Source organism: Scyliorhinus torazame, chromosome 3, assembly GCF_047496885.1.
Source record: "Scyliorhinus torazame isolate Kashiwa2021f chromosome 3, sScyTor2.1, whole genome shotgun sequence".
Taxonomy (NCBI): Eukaryota; Metazoa; Chordata; class Chondrichthyes; order Carcharhiniformes; family Scyliorhinidae; genus Scyliorhinus; species Scyliorhinus torazame.
Window position 1 is genome coordinate 374137570 of NC_092709.1, and position 18661 is coordinate 374156230.

General features: G+C 56.4%; 1 protein-coding gene across 1 annotated transcript in view; it reads left to right on the forward strand.

Moving 5' to 3' along the window:
- LOC140409372 (rhotekin-like) overlaps positions 1-18661 on the forward strand; it is a 297698-nt gene that overhangs the window by 179408 nt on the left and 99629 nt on the right. Inside the window, exon 8 of the mRNA XM_072497817.1 lies at positions 1761-1867. Within this exon, the coding sequence (XP_072353918.1) occupies positions 1761-1867 (107 nt within the window). The remainder of the gene's footprint in view (positions 1-1760; positions 1868-18661) is intronic.

Sequence of the window (18661 nt, forward strand, 5' to 3'; positions counted from 1 at the left end):
CTCTCTCTGTTTCTCCCTCTCTCTGTTTCTCCCTCTCTCTCTGTTTCTCCCTCTGTCTCTCTCTCTGTTTCTCTCTCTCTCTCTGTTTCTCTTTCTCTCTGTTTCTCTCTCTCTCTGTTTCTCTCTCTCTGTTTCTCCCTCTGTCTCTCTCTCTGTTTCTCTCTCTCTCTCTGTTTCTCTCTCTCTCTGTTTCTCTCTCTGTGTTCCTCTCTCTCTGTTTCTCTCTCTCTCTGTTTCTCTCTCTCTCTCTCTGTTTCTCCCTCTCTCTGTTTCTCCCTCTCTCTGTTTCTCTTTCTCTCTGTTTCTCTCTCTCTCTGTTTCTCTCTCTCTCTGTTTCTCTCTCTCTCTGTTTCTCTCTCTCTCTGTTTCTCTCTCTCTGTTTCTCCCTCTCTCTGTTTCTCTCTCTGTTTCTCTCATTCTGTTTCTCCCTCTCTCTGTTTCTCTCTCTCTCTGTTTCTCCCTCTGTCTCTCTCTCTGTTTCTCCCTCTCTCTCTGTTTCTCTTTCTCTCTGTTTCTCTCATTCTGTTTCTCCCTCTCTCTGTTTCTCTCTCTCTCTGTTTCTCCCTCTGTCTCTCTCTCTGTTTCTCTCTCTCTCTCAGTTTCTCTCTCTCAGTTTCTCTCTCTCTGTTTCTCCCTCTCTCTGTCTCTCTTTCTCTCTGTTTCTCTCTCTCTCTGTTTCTCTCTCTCTCTGTTTCTCTCTCTCTCTGTTTCTCTCTCTCTCCGTTTCACCCTCTCTCTCTGTTTCACTCTCTCCCTGTTTCTCTCTCTCTCTGTTTCTCTCATTCTGTTTCTCTCTCTCTCTCTGTTTCTCTCTCTCTCTGTTTCTCCCTCTCTCTGTTTCTCTCTCTCTCTGTTTCTCTCTCTCTCTGTTTCTCTCTCTCTCTCTCTGTTTCTCCCTCTCTCTGTTTCTCCCTCTCTCTGTTTCTCTCTCTCTCTGTTTCTCTCTCTCTCTGTTTCTCTCATTCTCTGTCTCTCTCTCTGTTTCTCCCTCTCTCTCTGTTTCTCTTTCTCTCTGTTTCTCTCTCTCTCTGTTTCTCTCTCTCTCTGTTTCTCTCTCTCTCTGTTTCTCTCTTCTCTGTTTCTCTCGCTCTCTGTTTCTCCCTCTCTCTGTTTCTCCCTCTCTCTGTTTCTCCCTCTCTCTCTCTCTGTTTCTCTCTCTCTCTGTTTCTCTCTCTCTCTCTCTCTGTTTCTTTCTCTCTCTGTTTCTCCCCCTCTCTCTCACTCTGTTTCTCCCTCTCTCTGTTTTTCTCTCTCTCTGTTTCTCCCTCTCTCTCTCTCTCTCAGTTTCTCTCTCTCCCTGTTTCTCTCTCTCTCTGTTGCTCCCTCTCTCTGTTTCTCTCATTCTCTGTCTCTCTCTCTGTTTCTCTCTCTCTCTGTTTCTCCCTCTGTCTCTCTCTCTGTTTCTCCCTCTCTCTCTGTTTCTCTTTCTCTCTGTTTCTCTCATTCTGTTTCTCCCTCTCTCTGTTTCTCTCTCTCTTTGTTTCTCCCTCTGTCTCTCTCTCTGTTTCTCTCTCTCTCTGTTTCTCCCTCTCTCTGTTTCTCCCTCTCACAGTTTCTCCCTCTCTCTCTGTTTCTCTCTCTCTCTGTTTCTCTCTCTCTCTGTTTCTCCCTCTCTCTGTTTATCTCTCTCTCTGTTTCTCCCTCTCTCTGTTTCTCCCTCTCTCTGTTTCTCCCTCTCTCTGTTTCTCCCTCTCTCTGTTTCGCTCTCTCTCTCGTCGTTCTGATGCACAGATTCTGATTGTTTTTCTCTCTCTGTGTAGAGAGTTGCTGCTTTTGGCTGCCGCTCTATGGCAGTGTGTGTTGCCAGCTTGCAGCCCAGCCCCTCTGTATGACGCAGCAGATCATTTCCAGCTTTCTAAACCTGCAGGTGAGTGTGCCACAGGTGAGCAGAGCCAGACTGATGTATCAGCTGGTGTAAAATGGCCTTTACCCAGAATTACTCCCCAGATTGCCCTGCTCATTCAGACGTATACGAGAATGGAGCGTCTGACTCGAAATACGTCGAGGATCAGCGTGGAGACCATTCGCCTCTCCTGCTGCCTCTTTGCTGAATCTCCGGTGGAAAGGTCAGATTAGGTCCACTCTTTCCATTTGGGGATTATTTGTTTCCAAGCACTGATCAATTCCCTTTTGAAAGTTAATATTGAATTATGTTATTTATATTAGCCAGAGTCACGGAGTTTTACACTTGGCCCATCGTGTCCACTCCGGCCTCTCTGACGTTGTGGTCCACAGGCAGACGGAGGCAGTGGACCTGAGAAGGTCTACTTTGCGACGAGTTAAATGTTTATTGTTCAACAATAACATGAGTGAGATAACAATAAGGAAACTATCAAATGCCATTAACTACTGTATTACTATTATGAAACTTTCGAAGAGTTACTACAAATTTACATGTCTCCACGTACAGGGTGTTCATAGAGTCCAAGATGTTTACAGCATGGGAACAGGCCCTTCGGCCCGGCTGGTCCATGCCGCCCAGTTTCTATCACTAAGCTAGTCCCACTTGCCCACATGTGGCCCGTATCCCTCTATACCCACCCTGCCCATGTAACTGTCTAACTGCTTTTTAAAGGACAATATCGTGCCCGCCTCCACCACTGCCTCTGGCAGCTCGTTCCAGACGCTCACCACCCTCTGTGTGAAGAAATTTCCCCCTCTGGTCTCCTTTGTATCTCTCCCCTCTCACCTTAACCCTATAGCCCCTAGTTCTAGACTCCTCTATCTTTGGGAAAAGATGTTGACTATCTACCTTAACGATGCTCCTCATTATTTTATAGACCTCTATAAGTTCACCCCTAAGCCTCCTACGCTCCAGGGAAAAAAGTCCCAGCCTACCCAGCCTCTCCTTATAACTCAAACCATCAAGTCCCGGGAGCATCCTCGTAAATCTCTTCTGCACTCTTTCTAGTTTAACAATATCCTTCCTCCCAGGTCCGGCTGTCTCTGCAGTACAGGGCATCCCTCGCAGATCCGGCTGACTCCACAGTACAGGGTGTCCCTCACAGTTCCTGCTGTCTCTGCAGTACAGGGCGTCCCTCGCAGGTCCGGCTGCCTCTGCAGTACAGGGTGTCCCTCGGAGGTCTGGCTGTCTCTGCAATTCAGGGTGTCCCTCGGAGGTCTGGCTGTCTCTGCAATTCAGGGTGTCCCTCGCAGGTCCGGCTATCTCCGCAGTACAGGGTGTCCCTCGCAGATCCGGCTGTCTCCGCAATTCAGGGTGTCCCTCGCAGTTCCTGCTATCTCTGCAGTACAGGGTGTCCCTCGCAGGTCCGGCTGTCTCTGCAATTCAGGGTGTCCCTCGCAGGTCTGGCTGTCTCTGCAGTACAGGGTGTCCCTCGAAGGTCTGGCTGTCTCTGCAGTACAGGGTGTCCCTCACAGTTCCTGCTGTCTCTGCAGTACAGGGTGTCCCTCGCAGGCCCGGCTATCTCCGCAGTACAGGGTGTCCCTCGCAGGTCCGGCTGTCTCCGCAGTACAGGGTGTCCCTCCCAGGTCTGGGTGTCTCTGCAGTACAGGGTGTCCCTCGCAGGTCCGGCGGTCTCTGCTCTACAGGGTGTGCATCGCAGGTCCGGCTGTCTCTGCAGTACAGGGTGTCCCTCGCAGGTCCGGCTGTCTCCGCAGTACAGGGTATCCATCGCAGGTCCGGCTGTCTCCGCAGTACAGGGTGTCCCTCGCAGTTCCGGCTGTCTCTGCAGTACAGGGTGTCCCTCGCAGGCCCGGCTATCTCCGCAGTACAGGGTGTCCCTCGCAGGTCCGGCTGTCTCCGCAGTACAGGGTGTCCCTCGCAGGTCCGGCTATCTCCGCAGTACAGGGTGTCCCTCGCAGGTCCGGCTATCTCTGCAGTACAGGGTGTCCCTCGCAGGTCCGGCTGTCTCCGCAGTACAGGGTGTCCCTCGCAGGTCCGGCTATCTCCGCAGTACAGGGTGTCCCTCGCAGGCCCGGCTATCTCCGCAGTACAGGGTGTCCCTCGCAGGTCCGGCTGTCTCCGCAGTACAGGGTGTCCCTCGCAGGTCCTGCTGTCTCCTCAGTACAGGGTGTCCCTCGCAGGTCCGGCTGTCTCCGCAGTACAGTGTGTCCCTCCCAGGTCCGGCTGTCTCCGCAGTACAGGGTGTCCCTCGCAGGTTTGGCTGTCTCTGCAGTACAGGGTGTCCCTCACAGTTCCTGCTGTCTCTGCAGTACAGGGCGTCCCTCGCAGGTCTGGCTTTCTCTGCAGTACAGGGTGTCCCTCGCTGGTCCGGCTGTCTCTGCAGTACAGGGTGTCCCTCACAGGTCCGGCTGCCTCGGCAGTACAGGGTGTCCCTCGCAGGTCCGGCTGTCTCTGCAGTACAGGGTGTCCCTCGCTGGTCCGGCTGTCTCCGCAGTACAGGGTGTCCCTCGCAGTTCCGGCTGCCTCGGCAGTACAGGGTGTCCCTCACAGTTCCTGCTGTCTCTGCAGTACAGGGTGTCCCTCGCAGGTCTGGCTGATTCCGCAGTACAGGGTGTCCCTCGCAGGTCCGGCTGTCTCCGCAGTACAGGGTGTCCCTCGCAGGTCCGGCAGCCTCGGCAGTGCAGGGTGTCCCTCACAGTTCCTGCTGTCTCTGCAGTAGAGGGTGTCTCTCACAGGTCCGGCTGTCTCCGCAATTCAGGGTGTCCCTCGCAGGTCCGGCTGTCTCTGCAATTCAGGGTGTCCCTCGCAGTTCCTGCTGTCTCTGCAGCACAGGGTGTACCTCGCAGGTCTGGCTGTCTCTGCAGTACAGGGTGTCCCTCGCAGGTCTGGCTATCTCTGCAGTATAGGGTGCCCCTCGCAGGTCCGGCTGTCTCTGCTCTACATAGTGTCCATCGCAGGTCCGGCTGTCTCCGCAATTCAGCGTGTCACTCGCAGTTCCTGCTGTCTCTGCAGTACAGGGTGTCCCTCGCAGGTCCGGCTGTCTCCGCAGTACAGGGTGTCCCTCGCAGGCCCGGCTATCTCCGCAGTACAGGGTGTCCCTCGCAGGTCTGGCTGTCTCTGCAGTACAGGATGTCCCTCGCAGTTCCGGATGACTCTGCAGTACAGGGTGTCCGTCGCAGGTCTGGCTATCTCTGCAGTACAGGGTGTCCCTCGCTGGTCCGGCTGTCTCTGCAGTACAGGGTGTCCCTCGCAGTTCCGGCTGTCTCTGCAGTACAGGGTGTCCCTCACAGGTCCGGCTGCCTCGGCAGTACAGGGTGTCCCTCGCAGGTCCGGCTGTCTCTGCAGTACAGGGTGTCCCTCGCAGGTCCGGCTGTCTCTGCAGTACAGGGTGTCCCTCGCAGTTCCGGCTGTCTCTGCAGTACAGGGTGTCACTCGCAGTTCCTGCTGTTTCTGCAGTAGAGGGTGTCCCTCGCAGTTCCGGCTGTCTCTGCAGTACAGGGTGTCACTCGCTGGTCCGGCTGTCTCAGAACAGGGTGTCCCTTGCAGTCCCGGCTGTCTCCGCAGTACAGAGCGTCCCTCGCAGTTCCAGCTGTCTCCGCAGTACAGGGTGTCCCTCGCAACTCGAGCTGTCTCTGCAGTACAGGGCGTCCCTCCCAGGTCCGGCTGTCTCTGCAGTACAGGGTGCCCCTCGCAGTTCCGGCTGTCTCTGCAGTACAGGGATTCGCTCGCAGATCCGGCTGTCTCCGCAGTACAGGGTGTCCCTCGCAGGTCCGGATGTCTCCGCAGTCCAAGGCGTCCCTCCCAGGTCCGGCTGCCTCCGCAGTACAGGGTGCCCCTCACAGTTCATGCTGTCTCTGCAGTACAGGGTGTCCCTCGCAGTTCCGGCTGTCTCTGCAATTCAGGGTGTCCCTCGCAGGTCTGGCTGTCTCTGCAGTACAGGGTGTCCCTCGCAGGTCCGGCTGTATCTGCAGTACAGGGTGTCCCTCGCAGGTCCGGCTGTCTCCGCAATTCAGGGTGTCCCTCGCAGGTCTGGCTGTCTCCGCAATTCAGGGTGTCCCTCGCAGGTCCGGCTGTCTCCGCAATTCAGGGTGTCCCTCGCAGGCCTGGCTGCCTCGGCAGTACAGGGTGTCCCTCGCAGCTCCGGCTATCTCCGCAGTACAGGGTGTCTCTCACAGGTCCGGCTGTCTCCGCAATTCAGGGTGTCTCTCACAGGTCCGGCTATCTCCGCAGTACAGGGTGTCCCTCGCAGCTCCGGCTGTCTTCGCAATTCAGGGTGTCCCTCGCAGGTCTGGCTGTCTCCGCAATTCAGGGTGTCCCTCACAGGTCCGGCTATCTCCGCAGTACAGGGCATCCCTCACAGTTCCTGCTGTCTCTGCAGTACAGGGCGTCCCTCACAGTTCCGTCTGTCTCTGCAGTACAGGGTGTCCCTCACAGTTCCTGCTGTCTCCGCAGTACAGTGCGTCCCTCACAGTTCCGTCTGTCTCTGCAGTACAGGGTGTCCCTCACAGTTCCTGCTGTCTCTGCAGTACACGGTACCCCTCGCAGGTCTGGCTGTCTCCGCAGTACAGGGCGACCCTCCCAGGTCCGGCTGTCTCCGCAGTACAGGGTGTCCCTCGCAGGTCTGGCTGTCTCTGCAGTACAGGGTGTCCCTCACAGTTCCTGCTGTCTCTGCAGTACAGGGTGTCCCTCACAGGTCCGGCTGCCTCGGCAGTACAGGGCGTCCCTCGCAGGTCTGGCTGTCTCTACAGTACAGGGTGTCCCTCGCAGGTCCGGCTGTCTCCGCAGTACAGGGTGTCCCTCGCAGGTCCGGCTGCCTCGGCAATACAGGGTGGCCCTCGCAGGTCCGGCTGTCTCTACTGTCCAGGGTGTCCCTCGCTCGTCCGGCTGTCTCCGCAGTACAGGGCATCCCTCGCAGGTCCGGCTGTCTCTACTGTACAGGGTGCCCCTCGCTGGTGCGGCTGTCTCTGCAGTACAGTGTGCCCCACGCAGGTCCTGCTGTCTCTGCAGTTCAGGGCGTCCCTCGCAGGTCTGGCTATCTCTGCAGTACAGAGTGTCCCTCGCTGGTCTGGCTGTCTCTGCAGTACAGGGTGTCCCTCGCAGTTCCAGCTATCTCCGCAGTACAGGGTGTCCCTCGCAGGTCCGGCTGTCTCTGCAGAACAGGGCGTCCCTCGCTGGTCCGGCTGTCTCTGCAGTACAGGGTGTCCCTCGCAGGTCCTGCTGTCTCTGCAGTTCAGGGCGTCCCTCGCAGGTCTGGCTGTCTCTGCAGTACAGAGTGTCCCTCGCTGGTCCGGCTGTCTCTGCAGTACAGGGTGTCCCTCGCAGTTCCAGCTATCTCCGCAGTACAGGGTGTCCCTCGCAGGTCCGGCTGTCTCTGCAGAACAGGGAGTCCCTCGCAGTTCCGGCTGTCTCTGCAGTACAGGGTGTCCCTCGCAGTTCCAGCTATCTCCGCAGTACAGGGTGTCCCTCGCAGCTCCGGCTGTCTCTGCAGTACAGGGCATCCCTCACAGTTCCTGCTGTCTCTGCAGTACAGGGTGTCCCTCACATTTCCGGCTGTCTCCGCAGTACAGGGTGTCCCTCACAGTTCCGGCTGTCTCTGCAGTACAGGGTGTCCCTCGCAGGTCCTGCTGTCTCCGCAGTACAGGGCGTCCCTCACAGTTCCTGCTGTCTCCGCAGTACAGGGCGTCCCTCACAGTTCCGTCTGTCTCTGCAGTACAGGGTGTCCCTCGCAGTTCCGGCTGTCTCTGCAGTACAGGGTGTCGCTAACAGATCCTGCTACCTCCACAGTACTGGGTGCCCCATCGCAAGTCCGACTGCCTTCGCAGTACACGTTGTCCCTCTCATTCCGACTGTCTCTGCAGTACAGGGCGTCCCTCGCAGTTCCAGCTGTCTCCGCAGTACAGGGTGTCCCTCACAGTTCCTGCTGTCTCTGCAGTACACGGTACCCCTCGCAGGTCTGGCTGGTTCCGCAGTACAGGGCGTCCCTCTCAGTTCCAGCTGTCTCTGCAGTACAGGGCGTCACTCGCAGGTCCGGCTGTCTCCGCAGTACAGGGTGTCCCTCGCAGGTCCGGCAGCCTCGGCAGTGCAGGGTGTCCCTCACAGTTCCTGCTGTCTCTGCAGTACAGGGTGTCCCTCACAGTTCCTGCTGTCTCTGCAGTACAGGGTGTCTCTCACAGGTCCGGCTGTCTACGCAATTCAGGGTGTCCCTCGCAGGTCCGGCGGTCTCTCCTCTACAGGGTGTCCATCGCAGGTCCGGCTGTCTCCGCAATTCAGGGTGTCCCTCGCAGTTCCTGCTGTCTCTGCAGCACAGGGTGTACCTCGCAGGTCTGGCTGTCTCTGCAGTACAGGGTGTCCCTCGCAGGTCTGGCTGTCTCTGCAGTACAGGGTGCCCCTCGCAGGTCCGGCTGTCTCTGCTCTACATAGTGTCCATCGCAGGTCCGGCTGTCTCCGCAATTCAGCGTGTCACTCGCAGTTCCTGCTGTCTCTGCAGTACAGGGTGTCCCTCGCAGGTCCGGCTGTCTCCGCAGTACAGGGTGTCCCTCGCAGGTCCGGCTGTCTCCGCAGTACAGGGTGTCCCTCGCAGGCCCGGCTATCTCCGCAGTACAGGGTGTCCCTCGCAGGTCTGGCTGTCTCTGCAGTACAGGATGTCCCTCGCAGTTCCGGATGACTCTGCAGTACAGGGTGTCCGTCGCAGGTCTGGCTATCTCTGCAGTACAGGGTGTCCCTCGCTGGTCCGGCTGTCTCTGCAGTACAGGGTGTCCCTCGCAGTTCCGGCTGTCTCTGCAGTACAGGGTGTCCCTCACAGGTCCGGCTGCCTCGGCAGTACAGGGTGTCCCTCGCAGGTCCGGCTGTCTCTGCAGTACAGGGTGTCCCTCGCAGGTCCGGCTGTCTCTGCAGTACAGGGTGTCCCTCGCAGGTCCGGCTGTCTCTGCAGTACAGGGTGTCCCTCGCAGTTCCGGCTGTCTCTGCAGTACAGGGTGTCCCTCGCAGTTCCGGCTGTCTCTGCAGTACAGGGTGTCACTCGCAGTTCCTGCTGTTTCTGCAGTAGAGGGTGTCCCTCGCAGTTCCGGCTGTCTCTGCAGTACAGGGTGTCACTCGCTGGTCCGGCTGTCTCAGAACAGGGTGTCCCTTGCAGTCCCGGCTGTCTCCGCAGTACAGAGCGTCCCTCGCAGTTCCAGCTGTCTCCGCAGTACAGGGTGTCCCTCGCAGTTCCGTCTGTCTCTGCAGTACAGGGTGCCCCTCGCAGTTCCGGCTGTCTCTGCAGTACAGGGATTCCCTCGCAGATCCGGCTGTCTCCGCAGTACAGGGTGTCCCTCGCAGGTCCGGATGTCTCCGCAGTCCAAGGCGTCCCTCCCAGGTCCGGCTGCCTCCGCAGTACAGGGTGTCCCTCACAGTTCATGCTGTCTCTGCAGTACAGGGTGTCCCTCGCAGGTCCGGCTGTCTCCGCAATTCAGGGTGTCCCTCGCAGGTCCGGCTGTCTCTGCAGTACAGGGTGTCCCTCGCAGGTCCGGCTGTCTCTGCAGTACAGGGTGTCCCTCGCAGGTCTGGCTGCCTCGGCAGTACAGGGTGTCCCTCGCAGGTCTGGCTGCCTCTGCAGTACAAGGCGTCCCTCCCAGGTCCGGCTGCCTCCGCAGTACAGGGTGTCCCTCACAGTTCCGGCTGTCTCCGCAATTCAGGGTGTCCCTCGCAGGTCTGGCTGTCTCCGCAATTCAGGGTGTCCCTCGCAGGTCTGGCTGTCTCTGCAGTACAGGGTGTCCCTCGCAGTTCCGGCTGTCTCCGCAATTCAGGGTGTCCCTCGCAGGTCTGGCTGTCTCTGCAGTACAGGGTTTCCCTCGCAGGTCTGGCTGTCTCCGCAATTCAGGGTGTCCCTCGCAGGTCTGGCTGTCTCCGCAATTCAGGGTGTCCCTCGCAGGTCTGGCTGTCTCCGCAATTCAGGGTGTCCCTCGCAGGTCTGGCTGTCTCCGCAATTCAGGGTGTCCCTCACAGTTCCGGCTGCCTCCGCAGTACAGTGCGTCCCTCACAGTTCCGTCTGTCTCTGCAGTACAGGGTGTCCCTCACAGTTCCTGCTGTCTCTGCAGTACACGGTACCCCTCGCAGGTCTGGCTGTCTCCGCAGTACAGGGCGACCCTCCCAGGTCCGGCTGTCTCCGCAGTACAGGGTGTCCCTCGCAGGTCTGGCTGTCTCTGCAGTACAGGGTGTCCCTCACAGTTCCTGCTGTCTCTGCAGTACAGGGTGTCCCTCACAGGTCCGGCTGCCTCGGCAGTACAGGGCGTCCCTCGCAGGTCTGGCTGTCTCTACAGTACAAGGTGTCCCTCGCAGGTCCGGCTGTCTCCGCAGTACAGGGTGTCCCTCGCAGGTCCGGCTGCCTCGGCAATACAGGGTGGCCCTCGCAGGTCCGGCTGTCTCTACTGTCCAGGGTGTCCCTCGCTCGTCCGGCTGTCTCCGCAGTACAGGGCATCCCTCGCAGGTCCGGCTGTCTCTACTGTACAGGGTGCCCCTCGCTGGTGCGGCTGTCTCTGCAGTACAGTGTGCCCCACGCAGGTCCTGCTGTCTCTGCAGTTCAGGGCGTCCCTCGCAGGTCTGGCTATCTCTGCAGTACAGAGTGTCCCTCGCTGGTCTGGCTGTCTCTGCAGTACAGGGTGTCCCTCGCAGTTCCAGCTATCTCCGCAGTACAGGGTGTCCCTCGCAGGTCCGGCTGTCTCTGCAGAACAGGGCGTCCCTCGCTGGTCCGGCTGTCTCTGCAGTACAGGGTGTCCCTCGCAGGTCCTGCTGTCTCTGCAGTTCAGGGCGTCCCTCGCAGGTCTGGCTGTCTCTGCAGTACAGAGTGTCCCTCGCTGGTCCGGCTGTCTCTGCAGTACAGGGTGTCCCTCGCAGTTCCAGCTATCTCCGCAGTACAGGGTGTCCCTCGCAGGTCCGGCTGTCTCTGCAGAACAGGGAGTCCCTCGCAGTTCCGGCTGTCTCTGCAGTACAGGGTGTCCCTCGCAGTTCCAGCTATCTCCGCAGTACAGGGTGTCCCTCGCAGCTCCGGCTGTCTCTGCAGTACAGGGCATCCCTCACAGTTCCTGCTGTCTCTGCAGTACAGGGTGTCCCTCACATTTCCGGCTGTCTCCGCAGTACAGGGTGTCCCTCACAGTTCCGGCTGTCTCTGCAGTACAGGGTGTCCCTCGCAGGTCCTGCTGTCTCCGCAGTACAGGGCGTCCCTCACAGTTCCTGCTGTCTCCGCAGTACAGGGCGTCCCTCACAGTTCCGTCTGTCTCTGCAGTACAGGGTGTCCCTCGCAGTTCCGGCTGTCTCTGCAGTACAGGGTGTCGCTAACAGATCCTGCTACCTCCACAGTACTGGGTGCCCCATCGCAAGTCCGACTGCCTTCGCAGTACACGTTGTCCCTCTCATTCCGACTGTCTCTGCAGTACAGGGCGTCCCTCGCAGTTCCAGCTGTCTCCGCAGTACAGGGTGTCCCTCACAGTTCCTGCTGTCTCTGCAGTACACGGTACCCCTCGCAGGTCTGGCTGGTTCCGCAGTACAGGGCGTCCCTCTCAGTTCCAGCTGTCTCTGCAGTACAGGGCGTCACTCGCAGGTCCGGCTGTCTCCGCAGTACAGGGTGTCCCTCGCAGGTCCGGCAGCCTCGGCAGTGCAGGGTGTCCCTCACAGTTCCTGCTGTCTCTGCAGTACAGGGTGTCCCTCGCAGGTCCGGCTGTCTCTGCAGTACAGGGTGTCTCTCACAGGTCCGGCTGTCTCCGCAATTCAGGGTGTCCATCGCAGGTCCGGCTGTCTCCGCAATTCAGGGTGTCCCTCGCAGTTCCTGCTGTCTCTGCAGCACAGGGTGTACCTCGCAGGTCTGGCTGTCTCTGCAGTACAGGGTGTCCCTCGCAGGTCCGGCTGTCTCTGCAGTACAGGGTGTCCCTCGCAGGTCCGGCTGTCTCTACTGTACAGGGTGCCCCTCGCTGGTGCGGCTGTCTCTGCAGTACAGTGTGCCCCACGCAGGTCCTGCTGTCTCTGCAGTTCAGGGCGTCCCTCGCAGGTCTGGCTATCTCTGCAGTACAGAGTGTCCCTCGCTGGTCTGGCTGTCTCTGCAGTACAGGGTGTCCCTCGCAGTTCCAGCTATCTCCGCAGTACAGGGTGTCCCTCGCAGGTCCGGCTGTCTCTGCAGAACAGGGCGTCCCTCGCTGGTCCGGCTGTCTCTGCAGTACAGGGTGTCCCTCGCAGGTCCTGCTGTCTCTGCAGTTCAGGGCGTCCCTCGCAGGTCTGGCTGTCTCTGCAGTACAGAGTGTCCCTCGCTGGTCCGGCTGTCTCTGCAGTACAGGGTGTCCCTCGCAGTTCCAGCTATCTCCGCAGTACAGGGTGTCCCTCGCAGGTCCTGCTGTCTCTGCAGTTCAGGGCGTCCCTCGCAGGTCTGGCTGTCTCTGCAGTACAGAGTGTCCCTCGCAGGTCTGGCTGTCTCCGCAGTACAGGGTGTCCCTCGCAGGTCCGGCTGTCTCTGCAGAACAGGGAGTCCCTCGCAGTTCCGGCTGTCTCTGCAGTACAGGGTGTCCCTCGCAGTTCCAGCTATCTCCGCAGTACAGGGTGTCCCTCGCAGCTCCGGCTGTCTCTGCAGTACAGGGCATCCCTCACAGTTCCTGCTGTCTCTGCAGTACAGGGTGTCCCTCACATTTCCGGCTGTCTCCGCAGTACAGGGTGTCCCTCACAGTTCCGGCTGTCTCTGCAGTACAGGGTGTCCCTCGCAGGTCCTGCTGTCTCCGCAGTACAGGGCGTCCCTCACAGTTCCTGCTGTCTCCGCAGTACAGGGCGTCCCTCACAGTTCCGTCTGTCTCTGCAGTACAGGGTGTCCCTCGCAGTTCCGGCTGTCTCTGCAGTACAGGGTGTCGCTAACAGATCCTGCTACCTCCACAGTACTGGGTGCCCCATCGCAAGTCCGACTGCCTTCGCAGTACACGTTGTCCCTCTCATTCCGACTGTCTCTGCAGTACAGGGCGTCCCTCGCAGTTCCAGCTGTCTCCGCAGTACAGGGTGTCCCTCACAGTTCCTGCTGTCTCTGCAGTACACGGTACCCCTCGCAGGTCTGGCTGGTTCCGCAGTACAGGGCGTCCCTCTCAGTTCCAGCTGTCTCTGCAGTACAGGGCGTCACTCGCTGGTCCGGCTGTCTCCGCAGTACAGGGCGTCCCTCTCAGCTCCAGCTGTCTCTGCAGTACAGGGCGTCCCTCTCAGTTCCAGCTGTCTCTGCAGTACAGGGTGTCCCTCGCAGTTCCGGCTGCCTCTGCAGTACAGGGTGTCACTCGCTGGTCCGGCTGTCTCAGAACAGGGTGTCCCTCGCAGTCCCGGCTGTCTCCGCAGTACAGAGAGTCCCTCGCAGTTCCGGCTGTCTCTGCAGTACAGGGTGTCCCTCGCAGTTCCGGCTGTCTCTGCAGTACAGGGTGTCCCTCGCAGTTCCGGCTGTCTCTGCAGTACAGGGTGTCCTTCACAGGTCCGGCTGTCTCCGCAGTACAGGGTGTCCCTCACAGTTCCGTCTGTCTCTGCAGTACAGGGTGTCCCTCACAGTTCCGTCTGTCTCTGCAGTACAGGGTGTCCCTCGCAGGCCCGGCTATCTCCGCAGTACAGGGTGTCCCTCGCAGGTCCGGCTGCCTCCGCAGTACAGGGTGTCCCTCGCAGGTCCGGCTGTATCTACTGTACAGGGTGTCCCTCGCAGGTCCGGCTGTCTCTGCAGTACAGTGTGCCCAACAAAGAACAAACAAAGAAATGTACAGCACAGGAACAGGCCCTTCGGCCCTCCAAGCCCGTGCCGACCATACTGCCCAACTAAACTACAATCTTCTACACTTCCTGGGTCCGTATCCTTCTATTCCCATCCTATTCATATATTTGTCAAGATGCCCCTTAAATGTCCCTATCGGCCCTGCTTCCACCACCTCCTCCGGCAGCGAGTTCCAGGCACCCACTACCCTCTGTGTAAAAAAAACTTGCCTCGTACATCTACTCTAAACCTTGCCCCTCTCACCTTAAACCTATGCCCCCTAGTAATTTTTTGTTTGCACTGAGTGCTGAATTTGGTGATTTTTGAGTGCGATAGTGAGAGTTTGGTGACCGAGGGAGTTAGGTGAGGAGGGAGTAAGGTGCTCCTTTCATTTTGTTTCCGACATTTCCGCAACATTGTACGATGTTGTCAGACAAGAATTGAAGTGCATAAGTTGGGAACATAGGCTGGCAGGGAAGGACACAAGTGAAATGTGGAACTTGTTCAAGGAACAGGTGCTACGTGTCCTTGATATGTATGTCCCTGTCAGGCAGGGAAGAGATGGTCGAGTGAGGGAACCATGGTTGACAAGAGAGGTTGAATGTCTTGTTAAGAGGAAAAAGGTGACTTATGTAAGGCTGAGGAAACAAGGCTCAGACAGGGCATTGGAGGGATACAAGATAGCCAGGAGGGAACTGAAGAAAGGGATTAGGAGAGCTAAGAGAGGGCATGAACAATCTTTGGCGGGTAGGATCAAGGAAAACCCCAAGGCCTTTTACACATATGTGAGAAATATGAGAATGACTAGAGCGAGGGTAGGTCCGATCAAGGACGGTAGCGGGAGATTGTGTATTGAGTCTGAAGAGATAGGAGAGGTCTTGAATGAGTACTTTTCTTCTGTATTTACAAATGAGAGGGGCGATATTGTTGGAGAGGACAGTGTGAAACAGATTGGTAAGCTCGAGGAAATACTTGTTAGGAAGGAAGATGTGTTGGGCATTTTGAAAAACTTGAGGATAGACAAGTCCCCCGGGCCTGACGGGATATATCCAAGGATTCTATGGGAAGCAAGAGATGAAATTGCAGAGCCGTTGGCAATTATCTTTTCGTCCTCACTGTCAACAGGGGTGGTACCAGGGGATTGGAGAGTGGCGAATGTCGTGCCCCTGTTCAAAAAAGGAACTAGGAATAACCCTGGGAATTACAGGTCAGTTAGTCTTACTTCGGTGTCAGGCAAAGTAATGGAAAGGGTACTGAAGGATAGGATTTCTGAGCATCTGGAAAGACACTGCTTGATTAGGGATAGTCAGCACGGATTTGTGAGGGGTAGGTCTTGCCTTACAAATCTTATTGAATTCTTTGAGGAGGTGACCAAGCATGTGGATGAAGGTAAAGCAGTGGATGTAGTGTACATGGATTTTAGTAAGGCATTTGATAAAGTTCCCCATGGTAGGCTTCTGCACAAAGTAAGGAGGCATGGGATAGTGGGAAATTTGGCCAGTTGGATAACGAACTGGCTAACCGATAGAAGTCAGAGAGTGGTGGTGGATGGCAAATATTCAGCCTGGATCCCAGTTACCAGTGGTGTACCGCAGGGATCAGTTCTGGGTCCTCTGCTGTTTGTGATTTTCATTAATGACTTGGATGAGGGAGTTGAAGGGTGGGTCAGTAAATTTGCAGACGATACGAAGATTGGTGGAGTTGTGGATAGTAAGGAGGGCTGTTGTCGGCTGCAAAGAGACATAGATAGGATGCAGAGCTGGGCTGAGAAGTGGCAGATGGAGTTTAACCCTGAAAAGTGTGAGGTTGTCCATTTTGGAAGGACAAATATGAATGCGGAATACAGGGTTAACGGTAGAGTTCTTGGCATTGTGGAGGAGCAGAGAGACCTTGGGGTCTATGTTCATACATCTTTGAAAGTCGCCACTCAAGTGGATAGAGCTGTGAAGAAGGCCTATGGTGTGCTCGCGTTCATTAACAGAGGGATTGAATTTAAGAGCCATGAGGTAATGATGCAGCTGTACAAAACCTTGGTAAGGCCACATTTGGAGTACTGTGTACAGTTCTGGTCGCCTCATTTTAGGAAGGATGTGGAAGCTCTGGAAAAGGTGCAAAGAAGATTTACCAGGATGTTGCCTGGAATGGAGAGTAGGTCTTACGAGGAAAGGTTGAGGGTGCTAGGCCTTTTCTCATTAGAGCGGAGAAGGATGAGGGGCGACTTGATAGAGGTTTATAAGATGATCAGGGGAATAGATAGAGTAGACAGTCAGAGACTTTTTCCCCAGGTGGAACACACCATTACAAGGGGACATAAATTTAAGGTGAAAGGTGGAAGATATGGAGGGATATCAGAGGTAGGTTCTTTACCCAGAGAGTAGTGGGGGCATGGAATGCACTGCCTGTGGAAGTAGTTGAGTCGGAAACATTAGGGACCTTCAAGCAGCTGTTGGATAGGTACATGGATTACGGGAAAATGATATAGTGTAGATTTATTTGTTCTTAAGGGCAGCACGGTAGCATTGTGGATAGCACAATTGCTTCACAGATCCATGGTCCCAGGTCCGATTCCAGCTTGGGTCATTGTCTGTGCGGAGTCTGCACGTCCTCCCCGTGTCTGCGTGGGTTTCCTCCGGGTGCTCCGGTTTCCTCCCACAGTCCAAAGATGTGCGGGTTAGGTGAATTGGCCAATGATAAATTGCCCTTGATGTCCAAATTGCCCTTGGTGGTGGGTGGAGGTGTTGAGTTTGGGTAGGGTGCTCTTTCCAAGAGCTGGTGCAGACTCAAGGGGCCGAACGGCCTCCTTCTGCACTGTAAATTCAATGATAATCTATGATTAATCTGGGACAAAGGTTCGGCACAACATCGTGGGCCGAAGGGCCTGTTCTGTGCTGTATTTTCTATGTTCTATGTTCTATGTTTAATTGACCCCTCTACCCTGGGGAAAAGCCTCTGACTATCCACTCTGTCTATGCCCCTCATAATTTTGTATACCTCTATCAGGTCGCCCCTCAACCTCCTTCGTTCCAGTGAGAACAAACCGAGTTTATTCAATCGCTCCTCATAGCTTATGCCCTCCATACCAGGCAACATTCTGGTAAATCTCTTCTGCACCCTCTCTACAGCCTCCACATCCTTCTGGTAGTGTGGCGACCAGAATTGAACACTATACTCCAAGTGTGGCCTAACTAAGGTTCTGTACAGCTGCAACATGACTTGCCAATTCTTATACTCAATGCCCCGGCCAATGAAGGCAAGCATGCCGTATGCCTTCTTGATTACCTTCTCCACCTGTGTTGCCCCTTTCAATGACCTGTGGACCTGTACTCCTAGATCTCTCCGACTTTCAATACTCTTGAGGGTTCTACCATTCACTGTATATTCCCTACCTGCATTAGCCCTTCCAAAATGCATTACCTCACATTTGTCCGGATTAAACTCCATCTGCCATCTCTCCGCCCAAGTCTCCAGACAATCTAAATCCTGCTGTATCCTCAGACAGTCCTCATCGCTATCCGCAATTCCACTAACCTTTGTGTCGTCTGCAAACTTACTAATCAGACCAGTTACATTTTCCTCCAAATCATTTATATATACTACAAAGAGCAAAGGTCCCAACACTGATCACTGTGGAACACCACTGGTCACAGCCCTCCAATTAGAAAAGCATCCCTCCATTGCTACCCTCTGCCTTCTATGGCCTAGCCAGTTCTGTATCCACCTTGCCAGTTCACCCCTGATCCCGTGTGACTTCACCTTTTGTATTAGTCTACCATGAGGAACCTTGTCAAAGGCCTTACTGAAGTCCATATAGACAACATCTACTGCCCTACCTGCATCAATCATCTTAGTGACCTCCTCGAAAAACACTATCAAGTTAGTGAGACACGACCTCCCCTTCACAAAACCGTGCTGCCTCTCACTAATACATCCATTTGCTTCCAAATGGGAGTAGATCCTGTCTCGAAGAATTCTCTCCAGTAATTTCCCTACCACTGACTAAGGCTCACCGGCCTGTAGTTCCCTGGATTATCCTTGCTACCCTTCTTAAACAGAGGAACAACATTGGCTATTCTCCAGTAATCCGGGACATCCCCTGAAGACAGCGAGGATCCAAAGATTTCTGTCAAGGCCTCAGCAATTTCCTCTCCAGCCTCCTTCAGTATTCTGGGGTAGATCCCATCAGGCCCTGGGGACTTATCTACCTTAATATTTTTTAAGACACCCAACACCTCGTCTTTTTGGATCACAATGTGACCCAGGCTATCTACACCCCCTTCTCCAGACTCAACATCTACCAATTCCTTCTCTTTGGTGAATAACCCACGCAGGTCCAGCTGTCTCTGCAGTTCATGGCGTCCCTCACAGTTCCGGCTGTCTCTGCAGTACAGGGTGCCCCTCGCTGGTGCGGCTGTCTCTGCAGTACAGTGTGCCCCACGCAGGTCCAGCTGTCTCTACTGTACAGGGCGTCCCTCGCAGTTCCAGCTGTCTCCGCAGTACAGGGCGTCCCTCTCAGTTCCAGCTGTCTCCGCAGTACAGGGTGTCCCTCGCAGTTCCGGCTGTCTCCGCAGTACAGGGTGTCCCTCGCAGTTCCGGCTGTCTCCGCAGTACAGGGTGTCCCTCGCAGTTCCGGCTGTCTCTGCAGTACAGGGAGTCGCTAACAGATCCTGCTAACTCCACAGTACTGGGTGCCCCATCGCAAGTCCGACAGCCTTCGCAGTACACGTTGTCCCTCTCATTCCAACTGTCTCTGCAGTACAGGGCGTCCCTCGCAGTTCCGGCTGTCCCTGCAGTACAGGGCGTCCCTCGCAGCTCCAGCTGTCTCCGCAGTACAGGGTGTCCCTCGCAGTTCCGTCTGTCTCCGCAGTACAGGGTTTCCCTCGCAGGTCCGGCTGTCTCTGCAGTACAGGGTGTCCCACGCAGGTCCGGCTGTCTCTGCAGTACAGGGTGTCCCTCGCAGGTCCGGCTGTCTCCGCAGTACAGGGTTTTCCTCGCAGGTCTGGCTGTCTCCGCAGTACAGGGCGTCCCTCGCAGGTCTGGCTGTCTCCGCAGTACAGGGCGTCCCTCGCAGGTCT